The sequence below is a fragment of the Rhynchophorus ferrugineus genome, unplaced genomic scaffold (assembly GCF_030347505.1).
Source record: "Rhynchophorus ferrugineus isolate W39M unplaced genomic scaffold, kcgeb_rfMv2 rfM2, whole genome shotgun sequence".
In the NCBI taxonomy this organism is placed as follows: Eukaryota; Metazoa; Arthropoda; class Insecta; order Coleoptera; family Curculionidae; genus Rhynchophorus; species Rhynchophorus ferrugineus.
The window spans coordinates 47155782-47171420 of record NW_027472581.1 but is presented as its reverse complement, the minus strand read 5'-3'; the positions used below and the strand labels follow the sequence as shown (position 1 = coordinate 47171420).

General features: G+C 32.2%; 2 protein-coding genes and 3 non-coding genes across 15 annotated transcripts in view; 3 read left to right on the top strand and 2 right to left on the bottom strand.

Moving 5' to 3' along the window:
- Hecw (Hecw ubiquitin protein ligase) overlaps window positions 1-15639 on the bottom strand; it is a 294511-nt gene that overhangs the window by 138152 nt on the left and 140720 nt on the right. The window lies entirely within an intron of this gene.
- On the top strand, window positions 2374-2444 carry TRNAG-GCC (transfer RNA glycine (anticodon GCC)). Its single transcript has one exon. It is a non-coding gene; the product is annotated as a tRNA-Gly (tRNA).
- Window positions 3953-4023, top strand: TRNAG-GCC (transfer RNA glycine (anticodon GCC)). Its single transcript has one exon. It is a non-coding gene; the product is annotated as a tRNA-Gly (tRNA).
- TRNAG-GCC (transfer RNA glycine (anticodon GCC)) lies at window positions 5713-5783 on the bottom strand. Its single transcript has one exon. It is a non-coding gene; the product is annotated as a tRNA-Gly (tRNA).
- Window positions 12664-13257, top strand: LOC143191335 (FUN14 domain-containing protein 1-like). The gene has a single exon (XM_076396270.1). The coding sequence runs from the start codon at window positions 12759-12761 to the stop codon at window positions 13230-13232; it is 474 nt and encodes a 157-aa protein (XP_076252385.1). The 5' UTR covers window positions 12664-12758; the 3' UTR covers window positions 13233-13257.

Below are 15639 nucleotides of genomic sequence, written 5' to 3'. Positions count from 1 at the left end.
TGGCACTGTTTTTGCTGTGGAGGTTAAGACTTGTTTAGTGACCTGGCTACTTACCTGCGCAGGCTGGTCTTGGGTTGGTCTTGTGGTAACTTGTTTCGGTACTGGCTGTGGGGCCGTCTTGGTGGTCGGCTTGTTTTGCACTGGTCTGGTGGCATATTTTGTAATCGAAGGCTGTACGTTAGCCTTGGCTTTCGATTGGGTAGATTTAGTGGCTGGCTTGGCTACCGGATTGGGTTGTGATTTGGGAGCCTGTTTTCCCTTGTTGCCGGCCTTCGGCAGCTGGCTTTCCTGAGGTGGAGTGACGGGCCCTCTTTTCCTTTTTCCCACCAAGGTGAAACCGTCTTCTGAGTCTTCAGTTTGGTCTAAGTGTTGTGTCGGTTTAGCTGGTGTCTGGGACTGAATTTCTATGGCAGCGGGAATCTTTACTTCCATGGCATCTCTTTGATGCTTCATGAATTGTGTTATCGTAGCTGTGAGAGTTTTTATTTCTTCCTTGAGCTCTTCGGAAGCCTTTTCGCTCTTTTCCAGCTTTTCCGTCTGTTTGTTCAGGGCGTCTGTTTGGGCTTTTGCGAACGTTTTAAGGTCAGCTATCTGCTTTCGCAGGTCTTCGTTCTGTTTTCTCAATTCCGTTATAAGCACTTCTCGGCTGTCTTCTGAAGATGGTCCATTTGAATTTGAAACACTGGGATTATGTTCAGGAGGCGACGTCGGCTCTGACGTACATGACGCCATTGCCTTGTCTGTAAAAACGCCTTTTCGGCGCTTACAGACGCTTTTTTTTTTACGTAGGCACTGGTGAAACGTGATAACGGGTCGACCGTCTTAGGGAAAGTTTCGGGTAATTCTCGGAAGCGCAGGTAGGTTCGGCGGACCGGACACGACCGTTCTCTTCGAGAGCTAGCACGGAACTACTTCAATATGCTATCTAATAACATTAAGCTTATCGATTTTGTAATAAGATGTGTACAAGTAATATTATTATTAACAATGAGTATCATAAGAAATATATTAGTGTGCAATGGAATTATACTAACAGCATAATACGACTAGTACAACTACTAAATAACGGTACCCCATTCAATAAAACAGCCCATACATGGCATAGATAACGTCGAATATATTGATAATTGTAGTTTCTAAAAATATAAAATTAGTTTTAAACTCGGGGTGGATTTTTCCTTCTCGTTTTACCCTGGCCAACATTTTGGGTTGGTACTAGTGGGTCATATATTTGAAACATTCTTCAAAACATTAGTGATCATAATTAGAAATTAAAAACTGACGTAAACGTCAAATTTGACAAATGTGGCAACAATGTGACATCCTAACGTCATACATTTTGATGGCGTGACATGAGCTATATAGCCCGTTCAATTAGACGGCCGACCCTTCCGAGCATATTTTTCATTCTCATTTTATCCTAGTTAAAGGAATAAAATGCTGTCTGATGCGTCGGAGTATGTAACCGAATCAACCTATAAACATTGGATTTAGCTTGCCTAATGTCTATAAGATTGCCCAAGGTCTGAAAAATTCTTATTATAACTAAATAATTAGAGACTACAAACCGGTAAAGGATGTTTTGACGCTATACTTGTTTTCATAATATCTATTTATTGGACGGAATCACACCTTTCTACACCAATAATTTTATATGCTAAACATTTTACCGACTGATAAAAAATGTGCCTGCTATTATAAAAACATTAATTCTAATTTTATATATTATTTTAAGAAAATTACATAATTATGACTGGCCATTGAAAGTTTATTTTCTTTGGATTTTAAGTTGTAAAATAAAACAAATCGAATAATTAAATAATCAGTCAGTTATTTTAATTCAGTCAAGGACATTTTTTCAAATATTAAATTCCTTTGTTGGTAAAAATAACGTTAATGATTTATAGATATTTAAAATAAAGAGTATCTCCGTGTTTTAGACCAAATTTGAAATATATCTCAGATCATTGTTTAATCATTTTTATCGTTTTTCATCAAAATAATATTTTTAACGTTCAAACACTATGAAAATGCAAGTAAAACAAAAAAAAACTATAAATAATAAGTAACAAGCATTAATTGATTAAATACGCTACGCTATACAGGCGAAAATAACTTATTTTTTACCGAGATATGTTATGCATTGATGAAATAATCACTCTATCCCTAAAATCGATCAAAGATTTTGATTGACTGAACAATAGAATGATATTTATATGCGATAAGTGCAATGTAATAAGTGTATATAACTTTACTGTTGGCAATCGAAATACGTTTTTTTCCTAACCAATGCTTTAACTAAATCGTAATTTAACGCTTAGATGATATCTAGAACAGAAAATTCCGGATATCAGATTAATGAAAAAGCTATAAGCATCGGTGGTTCAGTGGTAGAATGCTCGCCTGCCACGCGGGCGGCCCGGATTCGATTCCCGGCCGATGCATGACTTTTTTAATGTACCAGTATTTTTATTAATTTATCTTTATTTTCCCATTCATAATGGTACTTAGACAATACTTTTTGTGAATAAGTAATCGCAAATATTTAAAATGTTGCATTTAATTTTACTCCTGGATCACATTAATCTATAAAATCAAAATATGTAGATGATTTCAGTAAATTCAGCAATTGACTAATAAATGAGCTCGTGTAATCATCTGCAAGTCGAACAAGTTCAAATTTATATGTTGATATAAATATTAGTGCCGCAGGACTTATAGTATTCTTCACCAAATATCGGCATAGTTCAGGCCTCGATCTGGAGTAGTCATATAACATATAACACCTTTATGTCCAACTCTAAAACTATAAGTAACAACTTAAATTGACATAATTGATCATATATGTTTGATGTATATTCAAATATATTAACAAGTTTGCGATATTCATCAATTCGGTTACTTAGTTGTTGGAGACTATAAAAATTTTAAGACCTTCAAAAATTAAGGCGTTGAAGATTCAAGAAGCGAACAAAGTGATGGTGAGAGTAAGTGTGCCACAATAAAGTACGTTAACAAACTAAAGTTACCTGTTTGAGAGATATAGTCAAAAACTATTAAGAATAGATTTAAAAAATGTTAACATGAACCAACGAATTAAAGAAAGGAGGAAGAAATAAAATGAGATGAAACACGATTACGAGTAAAAAACAAAAAGTAGCTATATAATACATTATCAGCAAAAAACGGCAAAGCGGATAATGAACGAAGAGAATACATTTAACAAAAAACTAAGAAGACTGACCTCGAATGAAGAATTAACTTGAAAAACTAAATAAAATAAGAGAACAAGGGATTGATAAATGGTGACGACAAACGCGAAACAAGGGGTAAGAGATCAAGAGAGAAGGAAAAAGAAAAACAAAAAATATGTAATAGACAGAGACTGATTCAAAGGGTCTAGTTTCATCAGATGAAGTGATAGTTCTTTATGGAGTGTTAAGCAAATCGTTCATATATAAAAACATAATATTATATCTCTTCCATTCTTTTGATATCTTTTGAATTATACATAGGACTTGTCCTTGAGTGAAAGAGTGATGCAGTCTGACCATGTGGCCAATTGAAACGTTTTAAAATAAGCAATGCAGTGAACACATTAATTCAATCAATTTATCAATTAATCAAGTGGTGAAGGGCCTAGTGGAAGACTATGGTGATCTGCCGTAATAGCCTTATTCTAGATTACTATATTTTTCACCATCATTAACCACACCTACACCGTTGTGTAGAAAATAATAATTCCAGTTAAGTCTCAATAACAATTTTTCACAGTATTACAAAAACCTTTAATATATCTAACTCTTATAGTAGATACACAAATACTTCACTAAATTAAAACAAATAAGTAACATAACTGCTAACTCAATAAATATAAATGTTTTGTTACGCCTTGATGTTAACTAGAACAAACTATTATCCCTGTTTCAGATTAAAGAAAATGAAAGCATTAGCATCGGTGGTTCAGTGGTAGAATGCTCGCCTGCCACGCGGGCGGCCCGGGTTCGATTCCCGGCCGATGCATATTTTTTAAATAATTTTTGAACTTAATGTTTCTTTTTGAAGCAAATAATTATTATTAAAATAATCTATTACAACGAAAGCATTTCTAATTACAATATTTGTAATCTGTGCATGTGTTTATGAACTAAATAATTAAACAGTGAATAAAGTACTTGAGAATATTCATAGACTTTCAAAAAAATTTCAATATTTATAAAAGTATTATAAATATGTTTGGCGTGTGATATATTCACGTGTAGCAGTCCAAAATATATTACGTATGTTATATTTTCCAGAATAATAGAGTTTTTATCAACAGAAGTTTTGTTACTAAATTAATTATTACTACAATATACCTTATACATAACTCATAGATTATTTACAACTGCAATATTTCTTTAGATTGCCATAAATACGGTGCAATAGTAACACCTTCCTTAAATAGGTATGTTAAATAAAGAAACCTTTATAACAGTGTTTTTTAGAATTTTAAATAAAACACAAATATTGCTGCGAGTTTGTTTAAGGATGATCTCATTTATAAAGAGATGGTTTGTACATTGTTTCAAAATATTATTTATGGAAATGTTATAAAAATTATATATATACATGATTTTCACATGTTGAGACATGATGAAAAAACAGCAATAATAAGTCGCAATGGTACTTCACAAAACCATGTTGATTTGGCACGTAGGTTTTAGAGAAGATTTAGGAGAATTAAAAGGTGAAGATTTTCTTAAATCTCTTGAGACGATTATTGTAAAAATTTTGGATCTAAAACATGGTACATTTTAGGAAACTATTTAATGGAGAAGGTACTAGATATCCTAGTATATCCTTATTAGTGTCACAGATATACCCATTATAGAGACATGGGTGTATATTTTTGTAACGATAAGATTTTGTGCACTAGAACCGAAACCAAAATTATTATTCTAAAATATCATCCAGAAATTTGACAACAAGATACCAAATGTCTATGGAGAAACAAAATTGGACATCTGGTATATATCGTTTTCTAGATTTTATAGCAAGGCTCTTTGAGGAGAATTGGGTGTATATTTTTTGAAAGGATAACATTTTATATGCTAAAATTAACATCATTATTATTTCAAAATATTATTCAGGATTTTGACAAAACAGCACATGACTATGGAGCTAGAAAAGTTGAATATACGATAAATATCGTATTCTAGATTTTATAGCGATGCAAATAATTTTACAGCAATTCAAATAATTTCAATACAATGCGAATGTTCAAGAATTACTTAAAGATGGTTAACATAGATCTGGATATAGAAAGATCCGTTTTTAAAATTTTTAATTTATACAGAAAGACCTTTCGAGCTTATTTAGATTAGTACTTATTATGTATGTATATAGATTTTAGTCACATCAAAATCTTCGATTTTTTAGTTACTGGACCTACTGTTTAATATGGGTTCTGAATGAGGGTCGTCGGCATTAAATCTACCAACTAGAGAATGATTAATTTGGAGACCATTCAAAACAAACCTTGGTCTGGCTATTGGCGGGATGGGCCAATTTTCCTTGTCGGGTTTTATATTTTTGCCCATGGATAAACACGAACATTAATGTACAGCCTTGTCCGCGACGGGATTTGAACCCGTGCCCATTGCAACAGTATTGATAAGTATATTATAACCTATTATCTTCACTGATTAAAAATTGAATTAAAAAAAAACATGCATCGGCCGGGAATCGAACCCGGGCCGCCCGCGTGGCAGGCGAGCATTCTACCACTGAACCACCGATGCTGTGATAATAATGTTTTTGTACATCATCTCTTTGCAAAGCATTTCGGTTTCTTAATTAATAATAATTACATATAGTCTATTCAAAGTTGCTGTGATCATACGTCATCAAAATATTTAATGTATTGCCTGCCGTAATTTGTAAATTCGTCTTAGAATCGGACAATATTTTCCTTCTCATTTTATTCTAGTTAAAAAGAGACACAATGCTGTCTGGTAAGTTCGAACACGTAAACGAATGAGCCTATCAAAGTCATCCGGTTGTCAAACGTACGCAGAATTCTTGAAAACTACAGTGATAAGAGGTTATAATTCTAACCTATAAGCTGTATAATTAGCAGTAGTTTTTAGATGTACTATAATGTTAAAATAAATTATATTTGATAACATTTTTGTTTCATTATTTTATTATATTATTATTTTGTCTTGCAAAATTCTAATCTAATTTTGCAAGACAAAATAAACCAAAACTCATAGTTGATGTGGCAACATTGCACAATTTTTAACGTTATACATTGAAATGACGTATATTCAGACCAACTTTGGATATACTATACATATATTTCTTTAAAATAATATCTAATAATTAAAATATATTAAGGAGTTCTGGATACACTTACTTTCAAGTACAAGTACTTTCCAATGTTAGTTCTTCTGATGTATTTAGTCTTAAACAGGTGATAAATGATCTTAGGTCAAACATATTCATTATGAATTTGTGCCTCTAGACAAGAAATATCGACAAGAAATATTATTTGGATCTTTTGCTTTTTCTTGCATTAAGGCTATTCGTTCCTAAAGGTCCGAATTTTCGTTTTCAAACATATTGCGATTTTGAATCAAAAATTCAGGTAATATTATTCCGCAAAATAGTTATTTAGCTGCATGGACTAGTGGTTATTTGCTACATTTTTGAGCATCATTTAGAGGCTGTGTATGTCGACAACAAATAATAATACAACAATAGTAATACGTACAAATATTTGAGAAACTATTTCGTACGTTCTATTTCAAATGTCATTTTGTTTGATCACAGCACTATATAAAAAAAATAGTTGCCGAAAAGCCCTAAATACAAATCAACAATTTTATATTTATTACTAGTAATCAACATACAAATAAAATACATTAATATATTCAAATATATAATACATTCCTTTACATAATAACGTTTGACTTCTTCATATTTTTTGATATCCGGATATTTTATATGGCAATAAAAACGTTGCTACCTAATACCGACAGTAATAAATTACCTGATTTTATTGGTTTCTACACACCACGCACTTCAGTCAACGCCGACTATTTGAAAATATAATAAGCTATTAAGGAATGACTTTTTTATTCAAAGGCGTACACCAACTAATTAATAAGTAATTATTGATCGCTTAGCAGAAACGGTAATATTCAACACTTCCGTTTTGCTCTGACATATTTAAATGTGAAAAGCAATTATTACATTTATATTTTTTATCTATTCAGCATATGCAGCAAGTTTTGTATTACACGGCAAAAAATGGAAAGCGATATGATACCATAACTTATTGTAATAATTATAGTTTACTGTTGCCTGTTTTTACAACAACCAGATTTCATTATATTTACTTAACACTTTTTAGTGTACTACCATGATCAAAAAATAATAAGACGTTGTTTGCTATTATTTACTATTAATTACGCTGTATTCAACGCTCTACAAGAACATATTTAAATTTATTAAAAGCACATGGCTCCCATATTCCAATTACTTATTAATTACAACTATAATCCTTCCAATAATACAGTCAATTCATGTCATAGATGAAAAATTCATTTTACAGATGGTGCGGATTTTTCGGAATTTGCGGAATACTGTTTGATGCGTCAGAACATGTAAGTAAGTAAGTAAGTAACATAAGATGAGTGTTAGTACTGGTCGACTTTGTTGTTAAATGTTTAAAGAAATCTTCAAAGCATTAGTGATAATAATTAAAAGTTGTAAACTTAAAAAGGCTGTAAACCAAAAGTCAAAATTGATGCGGCAACACTGCGACGTGCTGACGCCATACATTTTGATGACGTGCCATTTCATTGGATATACTATATCTAGTATTTTTTACTTCATAACTTCTGATCTAAACTTGATTAGCATTTCATGGGTGTACTGCCACTGGTACGCCCCACATAGTTTGAAAACGGGGCACACTTCTCACACATAACTGAACTATATATGTTCAAAGGGTTTTATCTCTTCAACATCCACTGTTGTGGAGTAGTTATATGTCGCTTTGTGTGAGTGAGACGAAATGTGTCTTATCCAATCTAACGACTTCGAACTTCTACATATTCTAAAGACAAAAGAGATTTAAAACAGAATAAAAAAGGTTTAACATACCATTCAAAAAATCCAGTACATATACAATCCAGTATAACAAAATATCCGCCGATTGTTATAATGATATTGGACATAAAAAATCACTCCTCAGTTTCTGCTCCGAAACTCGCAGTTCAATAACAGTTCAATTATGTCGAAGTCTGGTTATTGTGAAGGCCATGGAAGACTTTTGATGATGTTCTCATGCTCATCAAACCAAGATTGGACCTTTTAAGGTGTTTGTATGGGCGCATTATTTTCTTGGAATATGATCTAACAGCAATGTGTTTAATAGCAATACGCTAGTTATAGTAAGACCTTCATCCCTGAGAATGTCGATATATTTATTCGCAGTAATCTGGTCAGTGATGTGAATGCGAGAACCAACTGAATATCAAGATATTGCTGCCTAAATCACAACGGAGCCTTACCCATGTTTTACTGTAGGAAGCACTTCCATACATAAACCCGGCCAAAACTTGACTCATCATTCATTAGATAGCTTTGCTCAATTATCTTATTTAATTAGAATATAATCAATGTGGAAAAAAAATACGTTTTACACTATTGGGCTTGTTTGATGGAAGATATTCAAAGAAAATAGAACAAAATTGATTATGTTGAACATTTTGAAATACCTTGAATTTTTTAACACATTTCAAAATACTTTTGAATATTATAAATTCTGTTTTTTGATCCTATTACTTTGGATATAGAGCTTTGGTAAAGTGACAAATTAATTATTTCAGTAGTTTTAATGTATTTAACGTTCCAAGTGATTTCAAAGCTCCACCTCTCAAACCATAACTTTTCATATTCAGAATTAAACATCTACAGTTGATTGAATTTCACAATTTCATTTTTTTTCATTCAAAAACAACACTTGTCAGACTTTCAATATACTATTAATATAGCTATGTATTACAAATTTCAACCGAATATAGCTATTCTTTGAAACGGAAGCTTTATAATAATTTCTGCTCACATAAGTGTTTTGTAATAAGTCTTTCTAATCTAATAGAAAATAATGAGTTCTTATTGATTAATTTATCTTATTAATGTTGTAATGTAATGTTATTCTTATTGATATTGTTGTTGTTTTCCTAGATTTTCCAGATTTTGGTTTCGCAACTAAAGATCCTTATTTTTTAAATACTTTTATTACAGAAAATGTTTGTCTACAGTTTAATAAAATAAATCTAGTATTAAGACAAAAATGTTAACTTGATCCTTCCATATGAAAGAATAGCCATATTTTTAGTTTTTTGTACTACTTCCGTTTCGATATACAAGAAGAAATACCTGGATTTAATTCTAATATTGGAGGAGTGTTAGGTTGTATTAATGTTAAGATTGGTTCTAGATATATAATATTATTTACCATCCTTACCACAAAAAACTATTTGTATTTTCATGAAATCTGAGTGGAACTTTTTGTACCTGAAACAAAAAATATCTGTAAGTAAATTTGATTTAAAAACCAAATAATCATTTAAGAAAATTTGATATAAATATGTAAATGTAAAACATTAATTGGTAAATTTGATCATGCATAATGCCACCTTCACTTTTCTCACTGTTGTTAAAGTCAAAACCAGGGATCCGGCATGGCACAGTGGTATTTTTGACACATGGAAAAATCATTCGACATGTTAGCCATCGGTTTTTAGGCTCTTGATTCTTTCAAAAATTGTTTCAGAGATGCAAATCTGCCTTACGCGATTTTTGACTCTTCCTATAGATTTTCGAAAGGATATCATGTTTCAACTTTTATCCAATTTTTTACCACATACACTTTTTAATCAATCCAAAAAAATTCTACAAGGTGAATTATGGCTTTAAACCTTAGCATGACTATTATTCCATGAACATGTGTACCCTAGATGATTAGATAAACCCCATCGTCACAGTGGAAAATTGGAATAGTGGGAAGATAGAAGTGGAAATTGTTACAGCAAATTATCACTGAAGTAAACACACAAAGGAAAGCTAATATAAAAGCTTATCAGAATAATAATTAACATAACTAGTAAGCACTGAAAGTCAGATTCAAACCGTGAAAATCATTTCCATACAAATAATGTATCTAATACTTAAATTGAATATAAGACATAGCATTAAGATTACAGAATTTTTTATGATATTATTAAAGACGATATATTTTACGAAGAAATAACACCAACCTTATAGCCTACAGCGTGAGTCTATAAGAAGATTTAGAAGCAAAATCATCAAAAATAATTCATTCTGTTGAACAGTTGAACAAATAATCAAGGACATACTAGGTTTCCGTTTATGACAAAATCATTAGTAGTGACAATAAATTAATGCGCCCGCTTATATATGAATATATATACGAAAACTTCAAAATAGGTAACAGAATTCAACAGAAAAAAAAATATCCCCCCCTACTCTCCTCTCTCCACAGAGGAGAACTTTTCCAAACATTTCAATTTCCGAATACATTTTGTTCAGATTCATAATAAGAGGATAAGAGAAAAAGAAAAAATTTTTGCTGAATAAATGATAGTAATCGAAGTGGTTTTGAAGGCACAGTATAATTTTGATTTAAAAGTAATCGTAAATGTTATTATTTAAGAGTTTCCGTAAATTTTTGGGATTAATTTCAAACTAAGTTCGGTTTCTCAAAATCGGTGCAAAATTCTTCAAAATACTAGAACTACAGGTTATAAATCTTTAACGTTTTGCTTGTGTTAATGTTTGAATAAATTTCAAATCGCTGCTTATTATTACTCTGATTGAAAGTGCCGAAGCCAGAGAGAACAGATAGCGTCTCTAATCAGTTACTTTAAACAGGAATGGAGGCCCCTCTATCCAGAAAAATAGAGAGATTCGAAGTTGCTGCGGTTTTTAGTGAAAATATTTTTAGCGTAATGCACCTGCACTGAATATTAGTATAAATACGGTCACTGAAATATCTGAAAAAATAAAAATTATAATTGTGGATTCACGGAAAAGAAACCGTCCTCATAAGAAGTGCGTGACGAATCAAGATCAGCTTGATGTTAGCTATATTAGAGACCAGTTTTCTTAAATATGAACATAATTTAATATAATTATTTTAGAGGAATCTGATAGTATGAAAAGTATCTATAGAAAGCTTAGAGATATGCACTTCTTTGAGGGATGTAGAATATCCCATCATACACTGTTGGGCCATATAGGGTTTGAATAGTGCAAAGATAATCCACAAAAAGGTCTAATGGAACTTCCAGACATTGCTATTAAAAGAATACAATTTTTAAAAGCTTATAATAAAACCAAGGAAGACTTAATTATTTCAATTTGTGCATTTAGATGAGACATGGATATTTCAGAATGGGGCCAGTATACCAAATGGTTACTCATAGCATGATAATAAAAATAATGTTACGACAACAAAAGTTGATAGAAATAGGTAAACGTTATGATCTCGATCGTCTGATGTGTCCACATCGAAGAAGAAATTGACAAATGATGGAATTGTGACCAAATGTGAGATAGATTGGACTTGGCTTAGTTATTCGCTTGAATTAAACTTTCTCAATATGGTATTATGATACAATGCTGACAATTTTCAAAGCAGGTCTGAAAGTGAAAACTAAGGGTTAGTATATAATTAATATAAAATAACTATAGGAAACCTTAAAGTAGAGTGTGAAACATTTATGTGTACAGATATGTGTGTAATTGTTCAAAATATGAGCAATTGCTTAAAAGGTATCAGAAATAATACTAATAGTTTTGCAGATATGGCAAATGCATTAGGGAGAATGTAGCGATTAAATCTAGTTTTATTAAGAAAGAGAACAGGTAGAACAAATCAAGGAGAAAAACAGCTATCAAAATGACTTTACAAAGAAACACTGTACTGAAGGAAACAAGAACTAGGCGTAAAAGGTAAATATGCTCTTCAATGAAAGTGAGATCTATTACTTGGATATACAATTGCCTAATCCACCTAATTAGGCTTCCAGAGGACACCACTACATAAAAAGTTCAATATAAATATAATAAAATACAACCATAACCTACAAACAATTATAACTCTATAATTAATTGTAGTTATAAGTCCTTCGATAATATGTGCATTAGATGTACTATAGTGTTAAAATAAATAATATTTGATAACATATTTGTTTAATTGTTTTATTTAGATTAGAATTAAAAATAAGAGTTGATGCGGCAAAATTGCAACGTCTGGACGTCACCAAATTAGTTGATGCGAGTCCATTGTTTTATTAAATGGAATCTTCGAAAATAATTTAAACTCTGAAAAATCCTCTTAAGGACATGGATTATGATCGAATTTCGACCATTGCGTCACCATTATAAACTATAGATTTACTTTAAAAAATATAAGTATAAAATAATATCTTTAACATGACACTTGTTAAATTTCCATTATCATATTAAATTTATTGTCCCAAAAATGGGGGGGGGGGTACAACATTTAAAAATCAAGTTTATTTAAACAATAATCATATTTATAATTGCTTAAATGATGTTTACAAATCTACGTGTCAAAAGTGACAATTTTAAGGTAGTCTAATATTTGTCAAACATGTCAACAAATTACGGCATATAATTCTGATAACAAATTCTCCACGTGTTAACTGTCCGTAATGCACGATAAAATATCATTAATCAATAAATCACCCGAAGATATGGCGAATACGAACGGAGCCGCACTACCTCGCCCAGAAGTGGGATACATTAATACGTTGGCACGGAATATTTATGAAGAAATTCGGAAACTGTCATCCAATCGTCAACTTTTTATTGGTGCATCTTCCGGCTGGGTTTCCGGTGTGTTCACGATGAAAATCGGTCGTATTTTAGCGGCAGCTCTAGGCGGTGGACTAATTCTTTTACAACTGGCCAATGAAGCGGGTTATATATCAATAAACTGGAGCCAACTGAAGAAAGTAGATAAAAACATGAACCAAAAAGACCATAAGAAAAAAGATGAATTGTCATTGAACCTGATTCGAAACCTGGCAGGGTGGACTCAACAAATTATTAACTTTGCAGTAGAAAATCCAGAAATTAGTACGGGATTTGTTGGAGGTTTCTTTTTGGGTTTGATATCCGTTTAAAACAAAATAAAATAAATTGAAAATATATTTAATTATTTATTTAACGAAAAAGTCATATATAACCTTAACATAATATAATTAAAGAATAATCATAATCATTTATAGCCTCTAACAAAACAAAAACATAAACGAAAGTTTAAGGTTTATACGACCCTCATATGTCGGTCTGTACCAAAGAAAACCATTGGCACTTTTCCCAAGTGTTCTAGAAACAAGTAACCTGGAATGCTGGAGCAGCTGCAGGTGGGAACAACAATAAGCTAAAAGTTAAATACTAAATCTTCAAAAAACGAGCTAACCCTTTCATAGTACTATAAACAAATAAAAGACAAAACACCCATATGACATTACTATCAGTACATTACGATCAAAAAAGAATATATAGTCGTACTTCCGTTTTAAGTATTAAATTTTCCATCAATATTTATCGCCGATAAAAATCGGAAATTATATTTATAACATTTATGTAATTGTACTATGGAATGATAAAATTGTGTAACTCAGAAAGCAAAAAACGTTGTGAATATCTGCACAAATTATCTAATTTACACAGTCAATGTATGTAACTGCATAAATATAATACATTGATAATAAACCTGAAAACAGCCACATGCATTGTATTGCCAGGAAATTCGAGTTTCAATCAAAATTAGTTTTTACAAAAAGTATAGTCATATATATCATATCATTATATTATTTTAATGTTAAATGGCATTAAAAAGAATATTGATCTTACAGCTATCTAATTATCGCTTAATTTTCGCACTTATTCAGCTTTTTTAAACTGTATGCAACCAAGTCATACGAATCGATGAAAACAAGTGGTAATTAGAAATAGCTATGTCAGGTGAGTACCCTGAGTTTGGCAGAACTTCTCACCCGCGCTGCAACAGTGTATCCCTCACAGTTTTTCAATTTGTCAGTAGACATCTGCGGTAATAGTTTCATTCGGTTTTCGCAGCTCGTAATATACTACATTTTGTTGATTCCATCATATGCACATCAAAGCTTTATGACCATTAACATTCCGTTTTGGTATCAATATGGATGGCTCCCCGGGGCTAACCCATGACTTTTCGCCACTTGGGATTGCCGTAGTCGATCGACGCTAGTCACAACATAGTCACATTTTCCTTCCTTTGTAAGCTTTTCCATCACATGTAAACCTCCGGAAACAGTTCGTTTAACAACTGTTAAGCTGTTTAAAAAAAATATTGATAGTTTAAGCTGAGGTTTTGTCCAGTAAGAGTTTGGTATTATTGCGATTTGCGATGAGAAATGGAACTAATAGGCCTATTAATGAAAAGTGACCTGTCGACATATAGATGGAGCTACTAGAATTAAATCCATATGTTTTTAGTTAGTATTAAACCTCAAAAGATCCGTGTATAAATTTGACAGCCGTCGGATCATTAGTTTGTGAATTATAGCATTTTGAGTGAAGCAACTTTTGGTAATGTGAAAAAAAATTAGATAAAAAGAAATTTCGCGTGTTGATAAAATATTGCTTTTTGAAGCGAAAAAATACAGTTGAAGCAAAAACTTGGTTTGATGGCGAGTTTCTGGACACTGGCCCAGGAAAATCAAACATTGGTATGCTCAGTTTAGACGTGGTGAAATCAGTATCGAAGACGGTGAACGCAGTGGACGCCCAAAAGAGGTTGTTAAAATGATTTCGAATTACCGTAAATTGAAATTGAATGAAATAGCAGACAATCAACTGAACGTGTACATCACATCATTTACGAATATTTGGGTATGAGAAAGCTTTGTGCAAAATGAGTGCCGCGCGAGCTCACTTGTGATCAAAAACAACAACGAGTTGATGATTTGGAGCAGTGTTTGAAGATGATCAAGCGTAATAAACCCGCAGCAGCAACAAATCACTTTTTGCGTCGATATGTGACAATGGATGAAACATGGCTCCATCATTTCATTCCGAAGTACAATCTACAGACATCCGAGCGCACTGTACACGATGAACCCGCTCCAAAGCGTTGGAAAACGCAACAGTCGGCTGGCAAGATTATGGCGTCTGTATTTTGGGATGCGTATGATGGAATAATTTTCATTAGCTACCTTGAAAAAGGAAAGACCATCAACAGCGACTATTAGATAGCGTTATTGGACCGTTTGAAGGAAGAAATCGCCGAAAAACGGCCCCATTTGAAGAAAAAGAAAGTGCTGCTTCACCAAGACAATTCACCATGTCACAAGTCACTGAAAATGATGGCAAAAATCCATGAATTGGGCTTCGAATTGTTTCCTCATCTACCGTATTCTCCAGATCTGGCCCCCAGCGACTATTTCCTGTTCTCAGATCTCAAAAGAATGCTCGCTGGGAAGAACTTCTCGTCGAATGAAGAGGTGATCGCCGAAACTAAGGTCTATTTTGAAGCAAAGGACA

Excerpts from the sequence above, each read along its gene's own strand:
- LOC143191335 (XM_076396270.1), top strand. The coding sequence starts at position 12,759 with ATGCACGATAAAATATCATTAATCAATAAATCACCCGAAGATATGGCG.